Source organism: Ciconia boyciana, chromosome 19, assembly GCF_034638445.1.
Source record: "Ciconia boyciana chromosome 19, ASM3463844v1, whole genome shotgun sequence".
Classification (NCBI taxonomy): domain Eukaryota; kingdom Metazoa; phylum Chordata; class Aves; order Ciconiiformes; family Ciconiidae; genus Ciconia; species Ciconia boyciana.
The window spans coordinates 7846031-7861688 of NC_132952.1; the positions used below are offsets into that span (position 1 = coordinate 7846031).

At 38.9% G+C, this 15658-nt stretch overlaps 1 protein-coding gene across 5 annotated transcripts in view; it reads left to right on the top strand.

Moving 5' to 3' along the window:
• PLCH2 (phospholipase C eta 2) overlaps positions 1-15658 on the top strand; it is a 128460-nt gene that overhangs the window by 77020 nt on the left and 35782 nt on the right. For all 5 annotated transcript variants that reach the window (XM_072884282.1, XM_072884287.1, XM_072884285.1 and 2 more), the window contains exons 7-10: positions 5725-5871; positions 6238-6481; positions 7036-7165; positions 12774-12944. In XM_072884282.1, the coding sequence (XP_072740383.1) occupies positions 5725-5871; positions 6238-6481; positions 7036-7165; positions 12774-12944 (692 nt within the window). The remainder of the gene's footprint in view (positions 1-5724; positions 5872-6237; positions 6482-7035; positions 7166-12773; positions 12945-15658) is intronic.

The following is a 15658-nucleotide window of genomic DNA, read 5'->3' on the forward strand; positions in this document are numbered from 1 at the left end:
GCATCTTGTCAGAATATGTTAACAGGGCAGAACTCAGCAGAGTTGTGTCTTATGAGGAGCGGCTGAGGGACCTGGGGTTGTTCAGCCTGGAGAAAAGGAGGCTCAGGGGAGACCTCATCGCTCTCTACAACTGCCTGAAAGGAGGCTGGAGAGAGGTGGGGGTCGGTCTCTTCTCCCAGGTCAAAAGTGATAGGACGAGAGGAAATGGCCTCAAGTTGCGCCAGAGGAGGTTTAGACTGGATATTAGGAAATTTTACTTCACTGAAAGGGCTGTCCAGCACTGGAACAGGCTGCCCAGGGAAGGGGTTGAGTCGCCATCCCTGGAGGTATTTAAAAGCCATTTGGATGAGGTGCTTAGGGACAGGGTGTAGTGGTGGGCTTGGCAGTGTTAGGTTTATGGTTGGACTCGATGATCTTAAAGGTCTTTTCCAACCTATACGATTCTGTGATTCTGTGTGGTGCTGGACTTCTGACAGAAAGGACTGGCTAGGGCCAAAGCTGTATGACATAACCTGGAGCCTTGTTGAACTTCGGACTTGAATCTTCTGACAAAGCCGGTCCATGTATAAAAATACTCAGTGACTCAATCCTTCTAACTTCTTTTCATCCTCACATGCTAAAATACTCCCACTCCTTCACACATTTACATCAACCCAGAAACTCCTAAAAGACAATAATGCTACTGAACCATAAATAATTAATTAACAGACGTTAGAACATCTTGCTAACAATAAGCATGAAATTGGGCTCTTTTTCTTTCTTGTATCAGGACAAAGTGTAGGGATTGATGATTTGTGTAGTTTTGTTATTTATTGTTACTTTAAAACTTTTTATAGTAAGTATAAATGTTACTATGAAAAATCACTTTGAGTCTGTTCGCTGTGTCAGTCTAGTGTCGCTTTCTAAGAACACAAGAACTAAGTGTTCTATGTTTGTTTCCTGCTCTGCTGTGACATTGCTTTTTGCCGCAGTACAGAGATCCATCTTCTCTCCATGACTGTATTTTGTCCAGATGCAAACTGAGGCACCTCATTAGATCAAAAGAGAGCTGAACCTCAACTGAATTCTGCAAAAAGGTACTATTGAAGTGCAAAGTGTTTTTAACCGAGAAGAAAACTTCAGCCTTAACTGAAGATAGTTAGGAGCCATTTCTTCCAAAAAATTATTCATTGCAAGACTGAGGGATTTTTATTTGAAGTATAGAAATGGATCTTTAAAGAAGGTATCTGAACAATGGTAAGGAGAAGCAGTTATACTTGTCTTCTCATCAGTATGCTATTCTCATTTATATGCTGTGAAAGACTTCAGAAAAAAATATTTTATTTTTTGTTTGATATAAGTACCACTATGACTTTTCCTTTTCCCCTGCAAATTTTTCTGCCCGTCTCTCTAGTGCTCTCAACTTTCAGTCATGCAGACAGGTTAGGGTGTATGTTTTGGTGTACATACATATGTAGAGGTGCGGAGGTGCACTGTTTCCCCTCTGCATCTCAGTCTCCTGGTCTTTGTCTAGCTACGCCTAGCTAGCACCTCTGCATTACCTTAAAGGTTTTCCTTCCCGTCATGTTGGTAGGATCCAGAAAAGCTGCTGTTGTTCTCCTGACACAAGAAGGAAGACATTTCTTGTGCTTTCCTTTCCTTGTGTCACCAAAACCAAAAAGATAATAACAGATACTTAAAACAGGTATTCGGTATGGTCTGACCATTCATTTGCCAGGTGCACTGAATAGAACTGAACTCAGGTTTGGGTCCAGCAACATTAATTGCAATTATGCGTTGAATTACCAAAGAACAGTCCAGTGTCTAGATCAGCTGGAAGTGGCAGCCAAGCGGCTGCTGAGGTACTGTATACTCTGCGTAGGTTTGGGTGAGCAATCCTGCAACAGAAATGAACAGCTGCATTGAAAAAGCTGTCCAAGGATGCTTATTAAAATTTTAACAGCCAAGGAGTATATTCTAACTTCACGTAAAAGCAAAGTAAATGTGTGTGGCATAAAATGTACTTTTATTTTGGTGCTTCTTTATTATCTTCTGCTTTGTAACAGGTGCGGTCTTTGATACTTTTCTCCTTTTTGCTCTTGTCATTTCTTCAAATAAAATTATTTACTGCAATAACTTCCAAAGAGGAAGTTGGAATCGTGATGTTGTTTGAAGTCTGTGTGATCAGTGCTAACAGAAATTTTATTAGCAATTTTGGCCAAAAAAAATTGTTCCAAAAACCTGTAAACCTTGTGAAATTAAAATAAGTTCAAGCTTTCCATAGTTGTTATCTCACAGTAGCTTTGAGAAGTGTTTATCTTTCTTCTGAATTGGAATGAAAGCAGATATTGAAAAGATTGCAGTGTCTGGGAAATGGTTGAGGCAAGTTTGAATCCACCTTGGATCTGATGTTGCAGTGAATTCCAGTAGTGCTTCCGAGCTGTAGCACAGCTCTTGTTTTTATGACTAATACCTGCTGACCACACTGATTTCATCTAAGGGCATCTGTGATTGAAGCCAAGGGATCAGCTTTAAGAAATAAAATGTTACATGGCGGATTATCTTGTTCTTAATTTAACACCTTCTCTCCGTAAATATTTTATTAACGTAAACAATGTACTCCACAGAATTGTGGGTTTGAATTTAAATTTTCTTTTATTATTAGTAATCTGCTTTCAAATTGATCTATTTTGTTGAACCTTCTTTTCCTGAATAAATTAATTGAATTTGTCTGAATATGAGCTCTAAAGCACAGGAATGTCAATGATTTTTTCCATTTCTTTTTACTCTACCTTGCTTCTCTTGGGTGTTTTTGCTTTTGCCTGAGAGGTAGACTTGAATCACCCCAAAGAACTGTGTGGGCTTTGATGCATTTTGGAATACATGGAATGAGTGCTTTGGTTTGGGCACTGTTCCATCTATAATTTGTATGTACAGATTGATAAGAGAGGAGCCTGACCTCAGAAGTTTCTTGTATTTCTTCATCAGTCTGTACTCACTAGAATATGTATTATATGTATTAGTTTTCATTCTTCCGTCCAGAATCTGAGTAGTAATTTACACTTCTCATCTATAAGTCTGAAAAAAAAATATAAATACATTGGACATGGTAATAGTTTCAATTTTACTTAAACAGACTAGGCAGAAAAGGCACAGGAAAATTAAGTCGCAGGCTATGCTCTGTCATTATGGGAAACAAATGGGAGACCTGGCAGAAAATATGAGAGTCTGCATTCATTCCTGGGACACAGCCAGTCGCTAACAGTTTGCATTAATGTTGTCAAGCTCAGTTCCTTGCAACAGCTGAATTTCAAAAGCATGTCTCCTATTCGGGCAGGCATAGGCATGGCCCCAGCCTTGCTCCAGGGGCTTCAAATGCACGACCCTCAGTTTAACAGCAGTTCCCAAGGAAAGGGGAGGAGCCCTGCTAAGACAGAGCAGAGCTCTTTGAGGGAGCTTCTTCTAAGACTGGTTTCTTTGAAGGCCACTGGCTGCACTGTCTGTAATGCTGCCAAATCCCCGGGAGGGGAACATGTTTTAAGGGCCCAGAGACAAAGTACAATATAGGTGAAAGGCGTCCTCCTAGGAGAACGTGGGTTTCAGTGATTTGGAAGAAGAAAAATCTGTTAGGTTCTTGCTACAACACCTAGAAACAAATTTGTAGGATCAGTGACTTAATCCATAGAAGCAATGGGAGGAAAAGCTGATACTCCATCTCAACTTTCCAGAATCACTGTTTCCAGAATTTACTATTTTCTTTGGCCTGGATGGCAAGTAAAAGTGTGATGCAAACAGCAGACTTGCAATGCCTTTGTGATGGCTCTGTATGTAATGAAAATGGGCATTCTTGTTTCTGGAGAGAAGTAAATGTTTGGGCTATGAAGCTTTCTCATGGTTTGCAGAAGTCCTAGTGTTGTTCTGTCACTCTGAAAATGTTGTATTTTTACTGAAGTAGCTTCAAAATAACGTAGCTGATAAATTCAGCTTAGCTTTGCCTCAGACTCCTCCTCTTGTGAAAGATCAAAAATTTTCTTTACAAATCTGGTTTCCCTTTTGCAGACGTATTGTGATACCTTGGTGTTAACAAGCAAGTTAGGAATATTGTCTGAATTTCCTTGTGCTGAGTCTAGAAACTGATAGTAGTTTGATTTAGAGTGTGATCAGAAGGTGAATGTTATTAGGTCAGCTAAATCCCCCAAAATAAGTGTGCTCCTAGTAGTTCTATTATGCTCTGCTTATTAGTGTGTTTTTAATGTGCTTTGTGTTTCATCAGTCATGGGTATTGGCAAATGGTGACTAAACGTTTATGAATTAGGACTGAATGCTAAAATATAATTATATAGATCCACTAGGCATTTTCGGTCCTAATCTTGTAACTGCTTTGATAGGCAGAGGTATTTTTCTGAGTTTGCTTATTAGGATTGTTCGCATGCTGGGAGCAGCTTATCTGGGTAAGTACTTGTAGAATTGAGCTTCTGAACTTAAGGTGCTTATGTGAAAATTACAGGTCTTCCATAGCACCAGGTTATGGGCTACAAATCCAACTTTGTTAGCATCCCATGTTATTTCTAACTCATTTGTAAAGAACTGTATTATCTGATATTTTGGATCCACTTTAATGGAAATGTGGGGATTTCCTCATAGTATATGTTATAGGACAGAAAAAAATACGGATAGTTTTTTATTCATACTTATCCTTGTAGTATCTGAGTGCCTTACACAAAACATTGATCAGTGCAAATAATATGTGCTCAGTATTGTTCTTGCAGCTTCTTCCCAAGAAGAAAATTTTGGAATCTTTTTAAGCACAGCAAAATACTATTTATATTAGACAAGGCAAATCAAAATAATGCCCCCTTCTACTTGTTAGGATTTTTGTTCGGCTGTACATTTCCCTGACTGGTGTAGGATAAAATTACTCTGTTGTTGACCCTAACGGTAGACCTCTTTATAAGAATGTAGCCTTTGAAGCTGGCTTCATCTTTGCAGTCACCCACTGGATTCTAATCACCTTCTTGCTGTTAATTTTTAAGGCAGTGAAAATGGTTTCACTCTTAAGTCGTTTGTATGTAAAAGCCTTTGAATTGTTTTTAGGGTTCCTAGAATACTTTTGATTGCCGAGTTGGGTAATTAAATGTTTTCTTTAATTGGATACTGGATAGACAGAATGTGAACTAAACTGCTTCATAAGAAGCCATGGTACTTCTAAATGGTGATACTGCTAACAGGAACTCCAGAATTTACAAAGAGGAATGTCAAAAATCTTGTTGAAGTTATGCCACAAAGTTACGGGATGTTTAAGAGGCAAAAACGTGAGGCATAATGAAAATAACTCTCCTGATGTGGATCGAACTGTGCTAGTTTTTGCTGGCCAAGGATCCGAGCTTCCAGGTGAAATTTCATACTGTGTCCAGCACAAGTTTTACATATTGTAGGAGCTCAAAGTAAGCATTTGGGATGGTCTTAAGAAGGGTATGTACCTTGTGCCAATTCCAACAGATGTACGTTTCATACCTTTTAATACAGGAATGAGAACTTTCACATTTACAGATAAGTCCACAGTTGCCAAGAATCTTTCTGACTTTTTGATCTTATAACCTGACCTCTTATATTAGACAGTACAGGAAATTTTACCCTTTGACTTGAACTGTTAATTGGGCAGCTGCTTGATGTGTTTTCTTCCTGTAAAGGCAATCTTAAAGGGAGCAAAGTCTGACTTACGGATATCACTTTATTTTTCTCCAGTGGAAAGATGTATGAGTTCCATGCAAGCTGGTACCCAAATGATCAAACTCCGTGGCAGTTCCAAAGGGTTGGTGCGCTTCTATTACTTGGATGAGCACAAGTCATGTATTCGCTGGAGACCCTCTCGAAAGAATGAGAAAGCCAAAAGTGAGTGTCAACCACAGAACCTTTCTTCTGATTCCTCCTGGGGTCTTGCCCTCTTATAACAAACAGGCATGAAGGATTTGGTTCATTCACAGGTTTTCAAGAAGAATGTTGTACTTGAATTTAAAGGGCAGTACATGATTTTATGATTAATAGTTTATGAAGATTAAGTTGCTGTTGTTAGCTTGCGGGTTGCAGTAGTGTAGTATGTTGTAAATGAGTTGCAGACGAAACGTGTGTGCACTGGGGACCTTGCAATGTGAGGTTTGGGCCCTTTCTCTACCGGATTTCTCTACAGGACAAATGCATCCTGTCTGCCCTAGGGCATGCACACAGTCATTAATGAACTATGTGCTTTTGTCATTCTAGTTTCTATCGACTCTCTTCAGGAGGTTTGCGAGGGGAAGCAATCAGAGATCTTTCAGCGCTATGCTGATGGCAGTTTTGATCCCAACTGCTGCTTCAGCATCTACTATGGAGACCATATGGAATCTCTTGACCTGGTTTCTTCCAGTGGAGAGGAAGCACGCACCTGGATCACAGGGCTAAAATATCTGATGGCAGGGATCAGTGATGAAGACAGCCTCTCAAAACGCCAAAGGACCAGAGACCAATATCCTTCTTATACTATCTGAGAGTATTTCCCACTGGTGGAGAGCTATCAATACCATAGGGATTCCTTTAAGTATTTGTTTTGCTAAAAGTAAGCACTAGGCTCAAAGCTTCAAAGAGGTTCCCATTGCACTCCCTGTTTCCAGAGTCAGAGGCGATTCCTTGAAGAGGATTGTTCTGGGCAAGATTTGGAGATGAATGACTGGAGTGGAGTGAAAAACATACAGGTATATTCTTTCATCTGTTACTCCCTGTGTAAAGCTGTCCATTACGCTTGGTTATACAGGACAAAGTGTGATCCAACATTGCAATTCGCTCAGAAGTTATTTCTTCTGTGCTGTAGTATGGGTAAATAGCATGTGTTGCATGTTGAGCATAGCAAGTCTAGAAACTGTTACTGAAATAACATGAGCAGAATTATATTATATATTACCTTGAACTTTCTCTCATCCTCACCCTCATACACAATCTTTACTGACATGAAAAAAATCATACATACATAATGTTCAGTAATATCCCTTGATATTTCATGCTGTTCCTTAACTCCTGTTCAATGTGGTTGAAGCAGACATTTGATGAGGCAGATAAAAATGGTGATGGCAGTCTGAGTATTAGTGAAGTTCTCCAGCTAATGCACAAACTGAATGTGAACCTACCCCGACAAAAAGTCAAGCAAATGTTTAAGGTAAGAAATGAAAATGTATTTTTTTTCTAAAAGAACAAGGATTGAGCTGCTGGAGAATTAACATGAAACCTAATAGGAGAGATTGTAAATACTTCAGCAGCTGGTTTGTTTCCACTCTACTGAGAGATACTACACAGTCCATTTGGTAAATTGAAGAGAGCTCCAGAAACATGTCATAGGTAAATTGTTATTCATAGAAAAAGGCATTACACCAGGTACCTTCTGGTGTTATATAACATAAAGACACACAGTACAAAGATTGCTTTTTTGCTATACTTGTTGATCTGAAACTCAATCACGTTTCCTCCTCTGGTTATGTTCTCTCTAATAAATACTATCTAGTAAAGTATCCAATATCCTCCAATAACTGGTACTAATAAAATATCCAGTATGCAAACTTCCGTATCTGTCATGGTTTTTGCACTGCTAAGAGCTACTTGTTTGACATTGTGTTCTACTGACCTTGACCCAATTTACTGGGCAACTGAACTATGGAGATGTGTATGCTTTCATAATCAAAATGTCTGTTATGTGAAGGACCTAAGCAGAAGTTGAACCAATAGTTTTCAGCATAGTGAGCTACCGTGACTTCTGCACTACACTGAGTTAGGGACATCTCAGCGTAATTTTCCAGCAGCTCTGGTATTTTAAAGAATATTCTCTTGGAGAGGCTGTGAGAGATTGTTTTGGAGAGAACTAAATGCTGGAATTTCAGTAGCACTGAAAGGGATCAAATACCTATCTAGAACAGCTTTCTAGACAGTCTAAATCTGTCCAAGGCATTGTGTGTAGCTGAATACGTAAGTTTTGCTTAACTTAAGGTAGAGAAATGTTATAAACCCAATTTCACAAAACTGAAGCGGGAATAAGTGAATTACCTGAGGTCACACAAAGATCTGTGGCAAGGCAAAGGTAATTCTGTTCTCTGTTGGTGCTTGAAGGCTGAGCCGTCTTTTATTCTAAGCATTTACTGAGGTTGTACAACTCCTGGGCAGTTTGCAATCAATTTAAGACTGATTAAAGATTTCTTAAAGTTCACGTCTTCATTTTCCAACGCTTTTCTTCTTGTTTTGAGGAATTTTTCCTGGTTTGATAAAGTAGTTATGGAATGAAACTGCCTGGACACATATTTTTTCCTGTTGCTGTGTGGCTAGAAGACCACTTTGAAACAAGTAGTGCTTTTGGTATTGCCGAAGTGTAAAAATTCCTTTTTTATTTTTAATCTTGCTTTTGATGCACTAGGACAAGAACATTAGAAACCTTCAGTCCTATGAAATAGAAACCTGAAATCATATTGGTCTTTTTGGAATCATTTTACTGATTCATGCTAGTGAATGACTGCTCTCATTTTGACATGATCTCTGCTAAGATGTAAAAATTATCATTTAGGAGAGCTCTGTGCCATTCCTCTGAATTTAGTATTCCCTAGAGAATTACCTACCTGTATGTGAAATTGATCCATATACAAGGATGGTAAGAAGTGTAAACCCGAAGCTTCAAGGTTTAGATGGTGTTAAGAACCGTGAATGAAAAGTGCTTTCACTGGCAACAGCCAATAATTATAGAATTGTTCCATTGCTAAAGAATAGTAAAAATAAAAAGAAACAGTCAACTGAGGCTTTATGATACAGTTTATAAATATTGTGCAAATAAATTTTAGTATGTCAACTCTTGTTCCTTAATAAACTGCCATAATGTTGCAGAGCTTAGCGAGTCCTCTGTGCAGACCTCATGGAAACATGGTTTCCTGCATGGTATGGGTAGCTGTGTGTGGGATCAAGGAGGAGTTAAGAATAGTGGCAGTCAGCATGACTTCTGATAAGTCAAGTATTTTAACATGAAACTGAACAACGATTGGATGTGTGCAGTTGGATGGGTGATTTTGTATTCAGTTTGGACACAAAGCTGTCATTCTTGTCTTGTAACTTATTCCTGAGAAGAGAAAGGGAGGCAAAATTATCTCTTTCCTTGGTTAGAAACGAATGTAGCCACTGCATTTTGCCATGGACAGTCTTTATAGACCCACTTTATGGCCTCTGATTATGGCCTCTTAAATATAGCAGAAGAGCGTTAGAGAATAATTTGAGGAAGGAGCATAACTTGGAAATTTTCTGACTGGTTTGACTGGGGAAAAGGTCGGCCTTGAAACCTTCCTTCTCTTCCATGGCTGCATGTATTTATTCTAATGCCTGTGGGTTGAAAATATTTTTAACTTAGGTCTCTTTCTGCTCTTTATTTCATCCTGCTGTCAGCTGATGCTGAAGCCTGCCTGGTTGCATCTTATGTGCCATGTAAATTCCTTTGTGGGTCTGCAATGGTAAAATATGCTCAAATGGAGCATGGAAAACAGGGTAACTCTGCAAACCACAGCAACTCAAGGTTATGGGGAGGGAAGGAGAGGCTATTGGAAAGTTTCCAGTAATCAGCTGATACAGGTTATCCCAGTGTATGCATCAGGCTAACATTGTACACAGCATTTGGGTGGGTTGTTCTTTAGGAGCAGAAAATCTTACAAAAAAAGAGTTTGCAGCTAGGGGGGAAATTTAAACAGAAGTTTATAGAGTTAAAATACTTGAGCATTTTTTCTGTATGTTACTGAATGAAAGAGAAATAAGAGGTTTATAGCACACAGATGTCCCAGGAACCTGGGTGTTCATTTCTCTCAGGCTGCTCTTACTATGCCAGCTCTCATTTTGATTACCATTTTCTGTTTCTGTTGCATAAAATTTATGTGGACCAGAATGAATTTTGAAAGTAGATTTGTCCATGCTGTTGCACACTATTGCATTATAACACCGTAGACATTTCCAAATAGAAAAATAACTTTTTGAATGGAATGAAATGCTAGTCACCAGGAACTTGCAAATACCCTCTCCCTTGCTTTTGCTTTTGTTTGGGGAAGAAAAAAAGTCAGTTTGTTTCTTTCACCTCTGCAGGTGATAAATTATCCAGTTGATGGATTAAGACCTGTATGGTTATGACCCTAAACAATTTTACGTGAAGCTATTGCATTAAACAGCAGTTTGTGCAAAACAGATGTCTTCTGCCAACTGAAAGTTCTTTAAATTCCAAAAGTACTGGCTATTGGGATGAATGGTTGTAATCCAGTCTCTACAAGAGTATGTGCTACTGTGTTAGGTCCTGGTTGTTTCCCTGCCCAAAATTGTTACCTCTAGGGTGCAAGCTGTATCTTATGAGAGTATTGGAGGTGAGGACTTTTCAGCTATTTTAGTTTTTCTGATGCAATGTCTGGACAGAGTATGTATGTACCTTAAGAAACATAATGTACATTTAGGTGCCTGAAAATCTCACAGTTGGAATGGCAGCTGTTTGAGCACTGATTCATGTTTACTACAAAGTCATGCTAGCCTAGTGATCGCTGGATTTTCAATAATTCAGTGCTGGGACACATTCCAGGCTCAAAAGCCTTTGAGAATCATGCAGGTAGAGCCAGGGAAAACCAAGGGTTTTTACCTGTTACTTTTTTTTTTCTTCAGTTTTTTTTCTTTCATACCTAATACTAGGCTTAGGATGTAGCTGAGTGAAGAACTGAATTTAAAAACTCATTAAAATTAGTAGATTAAAGTGACTCTCTTTCCAGGATGAACCATTAGTTTTCATGCAAGCCAAATAGAAGAGACTGGGTAAAACTTTCTGGGAAAAAATTTGCACTATTATATGCTGTGTTCTGGTTTTACTTTTTGTAAGCAATGACAATTACTACACATACCAGGTGCTTTAGAAATGCTATTAACAAGGAAGAATAGGTTTGCTTTTTCCGCATGCAGTGCATAATTGAAACTGAACTAGTCTCAACTGAAAATATAATTGCTATTTGATAGCTTAGAATCAGAATATTAAGCAGCCTTGAAATTAAAAATCAAATCTCTCAGTTAATGAAATAGCTACACCAAGTATTTTAAGATATAATAGGGTAGATTATATGTAGGTCTTGAAGAAAGTTACCTTGAATATTAATTTTTCTAGTTAAAAAAGTAGTGAGTTGTTTTAAAAAATCTTGCCATAGTTACAATGGGAAAAGCCATTTTTATTAGCTACTTCTTGCTCACAAATGCATTCATATCTTCACCTGGGGCTCCTTTCTAAAGGAGCTTCATCCATGATTTCATGACTCCTCGTTCTTCCAGTCCTGCACAGTTCCGTCAGCTTCAGTGTGGCAGCTGATACAGGCTCTGAAACTGCTGAAGTGTGAGACTGGAAGAGACAAAATATGAAGATTATATGAGGTCTATGAAGATTAAAGAGTAGGGAGCAGTGCAGGGTGTCCTTTGTGAACAAGGAAAGAGCAGGCTGTTTATGTAAGTTTTTAAAAATCTCTGTGGGTGCATTAGAATAAATTGCAGGGTTATGGCAGTACTTTGTTCTTGGGCAAATAACTGAATTGATGTCAGCTTGCCAGGACAGAAGTGCTTTGTGAAGGCTGCGCAGTGCTGCTGTCCATGGTGGTGAGAGCTTGTTATCAGCGTTTTCCTCAACTGATACAAGTGCACATGTATGGCAGTATGTGAAGGAAATTCAGTGAAAAATATGAAGATTTGGTAAAAACTTGCCTGAAATTTTATTTTTTAATTCTGTGGCCTGGAATGTGCTTGAACATGTCTAGAGTGAAGGTGAGCAAAGCAATATGCTGATAACTTCTTTATTGAGAACGAAGTAGGGAGTGCTGGAGAAGCTTTTTTTCATAAAATATGCAAGTGTTGTCTATCCTGTTTGGGAAACATTGCAGCTTTCCTTTTTCATACTTTCCCCTGGCAGAATTTCTCATTCATTTTTTCATGCTTCTAGGAACAGGCTTTAAGGAAACACAGTAATTCCGTAATCTCTCCTCCAAATAGTTATATCATTGGGTGTATCCCATTGTGATCAGACTCTCATAAGACTTCTTTGAAAAAATTCTATCCCCACTGTGTGCAAACAGTAAGTAGTATTGCTGATACAACGAGGATGGTTTGGATCAGAGGCTGGGGCACCTGACCCCAAAAAGTAAAGAACCAAGAAACATACTCATTGTAGGGGATAGATATACCAGAGAATATAGTGTCATTTACTGATGATTTTTTCTTTACTTGCAAAATTAGTATTCTTGCGGATCTTATTAGTTTATGGACATGGATTTAACAGATATCTTCCCAAATTCTGAGTATAAAAATAATTTCAAGATGACTTGGGTTTTAATGATCTTCTCAAGAAAATATGAGTGGGTAATTCTGCCAGACATACGCATGTTCTGTTCTATGTTGCAGGGTATGCTGTCTTACTTCATTGCCATAGACAGAAGAAATCCTTCAAGCAGGGTTCCCTGTGGAACAATAAAGACCTTAAAAGTTGTTTCTTGGCTCATGCACTAATGCATTTATTTAAGAGGTTCAAAGGGGAAAGCTGTGCAAAGCATTCATATGACAAGCATCAGCCTGATAAATCAGTCTGTTCTAGCAGGCCATACAGTGAGTAGCCATGTCAGGCAGCATCAAACTGCATTTAATTTCAGTGTTGCTTTTTTCTCATGCGGGAGTTTGTTTATTTAAAGTTTGTTCAGGCTATTGCTGGGCAATTGGCTGTCTCATTGCCTTATTGCTGTGTAATGCAGGAGGCTGATACGGATGATAACCAGGGCACGCTGGGCTTTGATGAGTTCTGCGCCTTCTATAAGATGATGTCAACACGACGTGATTTGTACCTGCTAATGCTCACCTACAGCAACCACAAGGACTACCTAGATACAGATGACCTGAGACGCTTTCTGGAGATTGAACAGAAGGTAGGCCCAAGCCTGGAAAAGACTTCCCGTCTGCATGCCTTTCTGTTTGCCATTGGGGATGCATTGCCTTTTAAAAGGGGTGGGAACTTTGTTGTCATACATATGAAAAATAGTTAGATGCCTCTTGATTTTAATCTTATAGGCTGGCCTGACTATTTCTTGAATCTTCTTGCTCTCACTACCTCTTTTTTCTGTAGGGTCTTTTGTTGTGCCCCTAAGTATAGTCTCTATGGTTTCTTTCTTTTTCACGTGTTCTCTTAGGGCAATTCCATCAATATCCGTCTTTTCCCAGTATTCAGTACCCTAGTGCAAAGATGCTGTTTCTGGCTCTGCTTTTGACTTAGTGCGTAGTCCATGATGAGACACTGAATTACTTTGTCACCCTATCTCAGTTTGTAAAGTTGAAGATTATGTTTTTGAAGAACTGTTGAGAGGATTATTCATGGCTGGGAAAGTTTTTTGAGGATATATGGTGGTACATATTAAGTTGTCTCTTAGTACTTTAACTTCATTGCTGAAGTGGGTCTTAAAGACTGTTTTCCCATTTCGCTGGTCTGAAACAGGTGAAGTATTTTTGTCTGACAAACCAGGTAATGTCTATATGCCCTGTATAATAATATGGGGCGGGGGTGGTGGAGGCAGCAGCCAGCAGATAATGATAAGCATGATATTTAATGTTGCTCGTGATTCTGAGACATTTTACAGCTCTTCAGAGATGTTAATTTATAGCTTTGCTATTCAGATATTGAAGTGCACCTATACATTGTGCTTATAGTTGTTTATGCATATTCAGCAAAATACCAGCAAACTATGTGCTGTATCGCAGTAAATGCTACCCACTTGTGTTACTGTATTTAACAAGGGGGCTAGCCTACATCAGTCACATTAGAAATTTTGTCCATCAGTTACTTGTGCGCATTGAGTTACAGAAGTCCATTTTTTGACAGTTCATATATGTTTTCATGAAAAAAGGAAACTAGTGTTGATATATTCTTATTTTCTAATGGTAAAAGATAAAAGTTTCTTATCTCTGTGTGTATGGTGCACCACGTACATGCCCACTGATCTGCTTCCTCTGTCACTGACTTGAACCTTTATGGCATTAGGAATCTTTGTAACCAAGCTACCTGGAAGCCTAACACTTTTACTCCTATCCCAAATACCCCTTGGTCAGAACAAGTTTGGGTCTTTCTGGTACATGGTAATTTGGCAGACCAGAAAATGGCAAGGCATCTAATATCTGTACCACGAGGACATTCATCCATTGGAACAGGTTGCCTGGAGAGGTTGTGCAGCCTCCATCCTTGGAGGTTTTGAGGACCAGACTAGGTAATACCCTAAGCTAACTGATGTGACCTTGTAGTTGACCCTGCTTTGAGCAGGATTTTGGGCTGGATGACTCCCTGAGGTCCCTGAATGATCCTATGATCTTTCATCTAAGAGACTTGTGGAAGATTCTGAAGTGAGGAAAAATAATTGGACAGCAAGATGCAGTCAGTGCAGGAACAAATGCATTGACTCGTCTTTGCCTTTTTCCTCTCATGATCTCTTTTGAAGCTGCATGCCTGTAAGTCATAAATCTCCATCATTTTCAAAAGTTGTCTAAGAAATGAATGAATAAAAAAGCCACCTCTCTGGCAGTTATCTTTTTAGATAAGCGGGGTATGTTTCCATTTCGTCGGTCAATTGATCCTCCAGATGGTGAGAGGAAGATGAACACTAGCCACAGGACACAAATCAGCTCAGCTAATCACTGACGTGGACAACTCATGCCTGTGGGGCTTTTCTCCCTTGCCTAGTGCTACCCTTTCTCATACGATATGTACAGGGAAAACAAGCGTTCATTCTGTGCGTTTGAAGCTGTACCAGAAAAACCTTCTGTTGGTCCAGAGCTTTTTCTTTTGAAACCAGCAAACCTATAATGTATGGGCAAATAAAGGGTTAAGGTTTTTTTCTTCCTCTTCTTTTACATTTATTTATTAGGTTTTAAATTACCCCCAGAAACAGCATTGATCTGGTAGCAGATATGCTGGCGGTTTCATTTCCCCCTAAGCAAAGATTCCATGTTGCCAAAACAGTCATCAACTTGGTCACTTTATTGGCAGTCCCCTCTGGTGACAAGGGCTGTATTTGCATGTGTCAGGTACAGCATCTGATGGAAAGGATTTGCTGGACCACTCAGGACAGGAATATTAAATAATAGCAGGGATAATAATTAGAGGATAAATCAACAGTAAATAGCAGGAATATTAAATAATAGTGTTAAAATTGAATTATGAAGACATTGCAAGGTAAAAAAAGCTTCAGCTTATCATAAATGGCCCTTTTTAAATAAATGCTAACATTTACAAACATATATTTCCCTTTGGACTTTCCTTTTTCAATTGAGAATGCAAAGCAACCTTGAAGTTAGCAGATTTCCTCAAGCTTTCTGAGAACATTATGACCTGATTCTTTGTTACCCTGCTAGTACCTGATTTTTCTGTCTGCTGCATAAAGATGAGCCATTTTCTTGTTTTATTTTAAAGTAAAAACCCTTTGATAATGCAAACTAATCCTTTAATCCTACAAGAGAAGAAATCCCATTGGTTTGTGACAAAGCTTGTTCTGTTTGGATGCTCTGTGTGCCTAATAGCACTCTAACCAGATTTGACCTACAAAACAGAACCCTGTCTTTATTGGCTGTGATCAGGCGGCTGCCAATAGGACAGAAA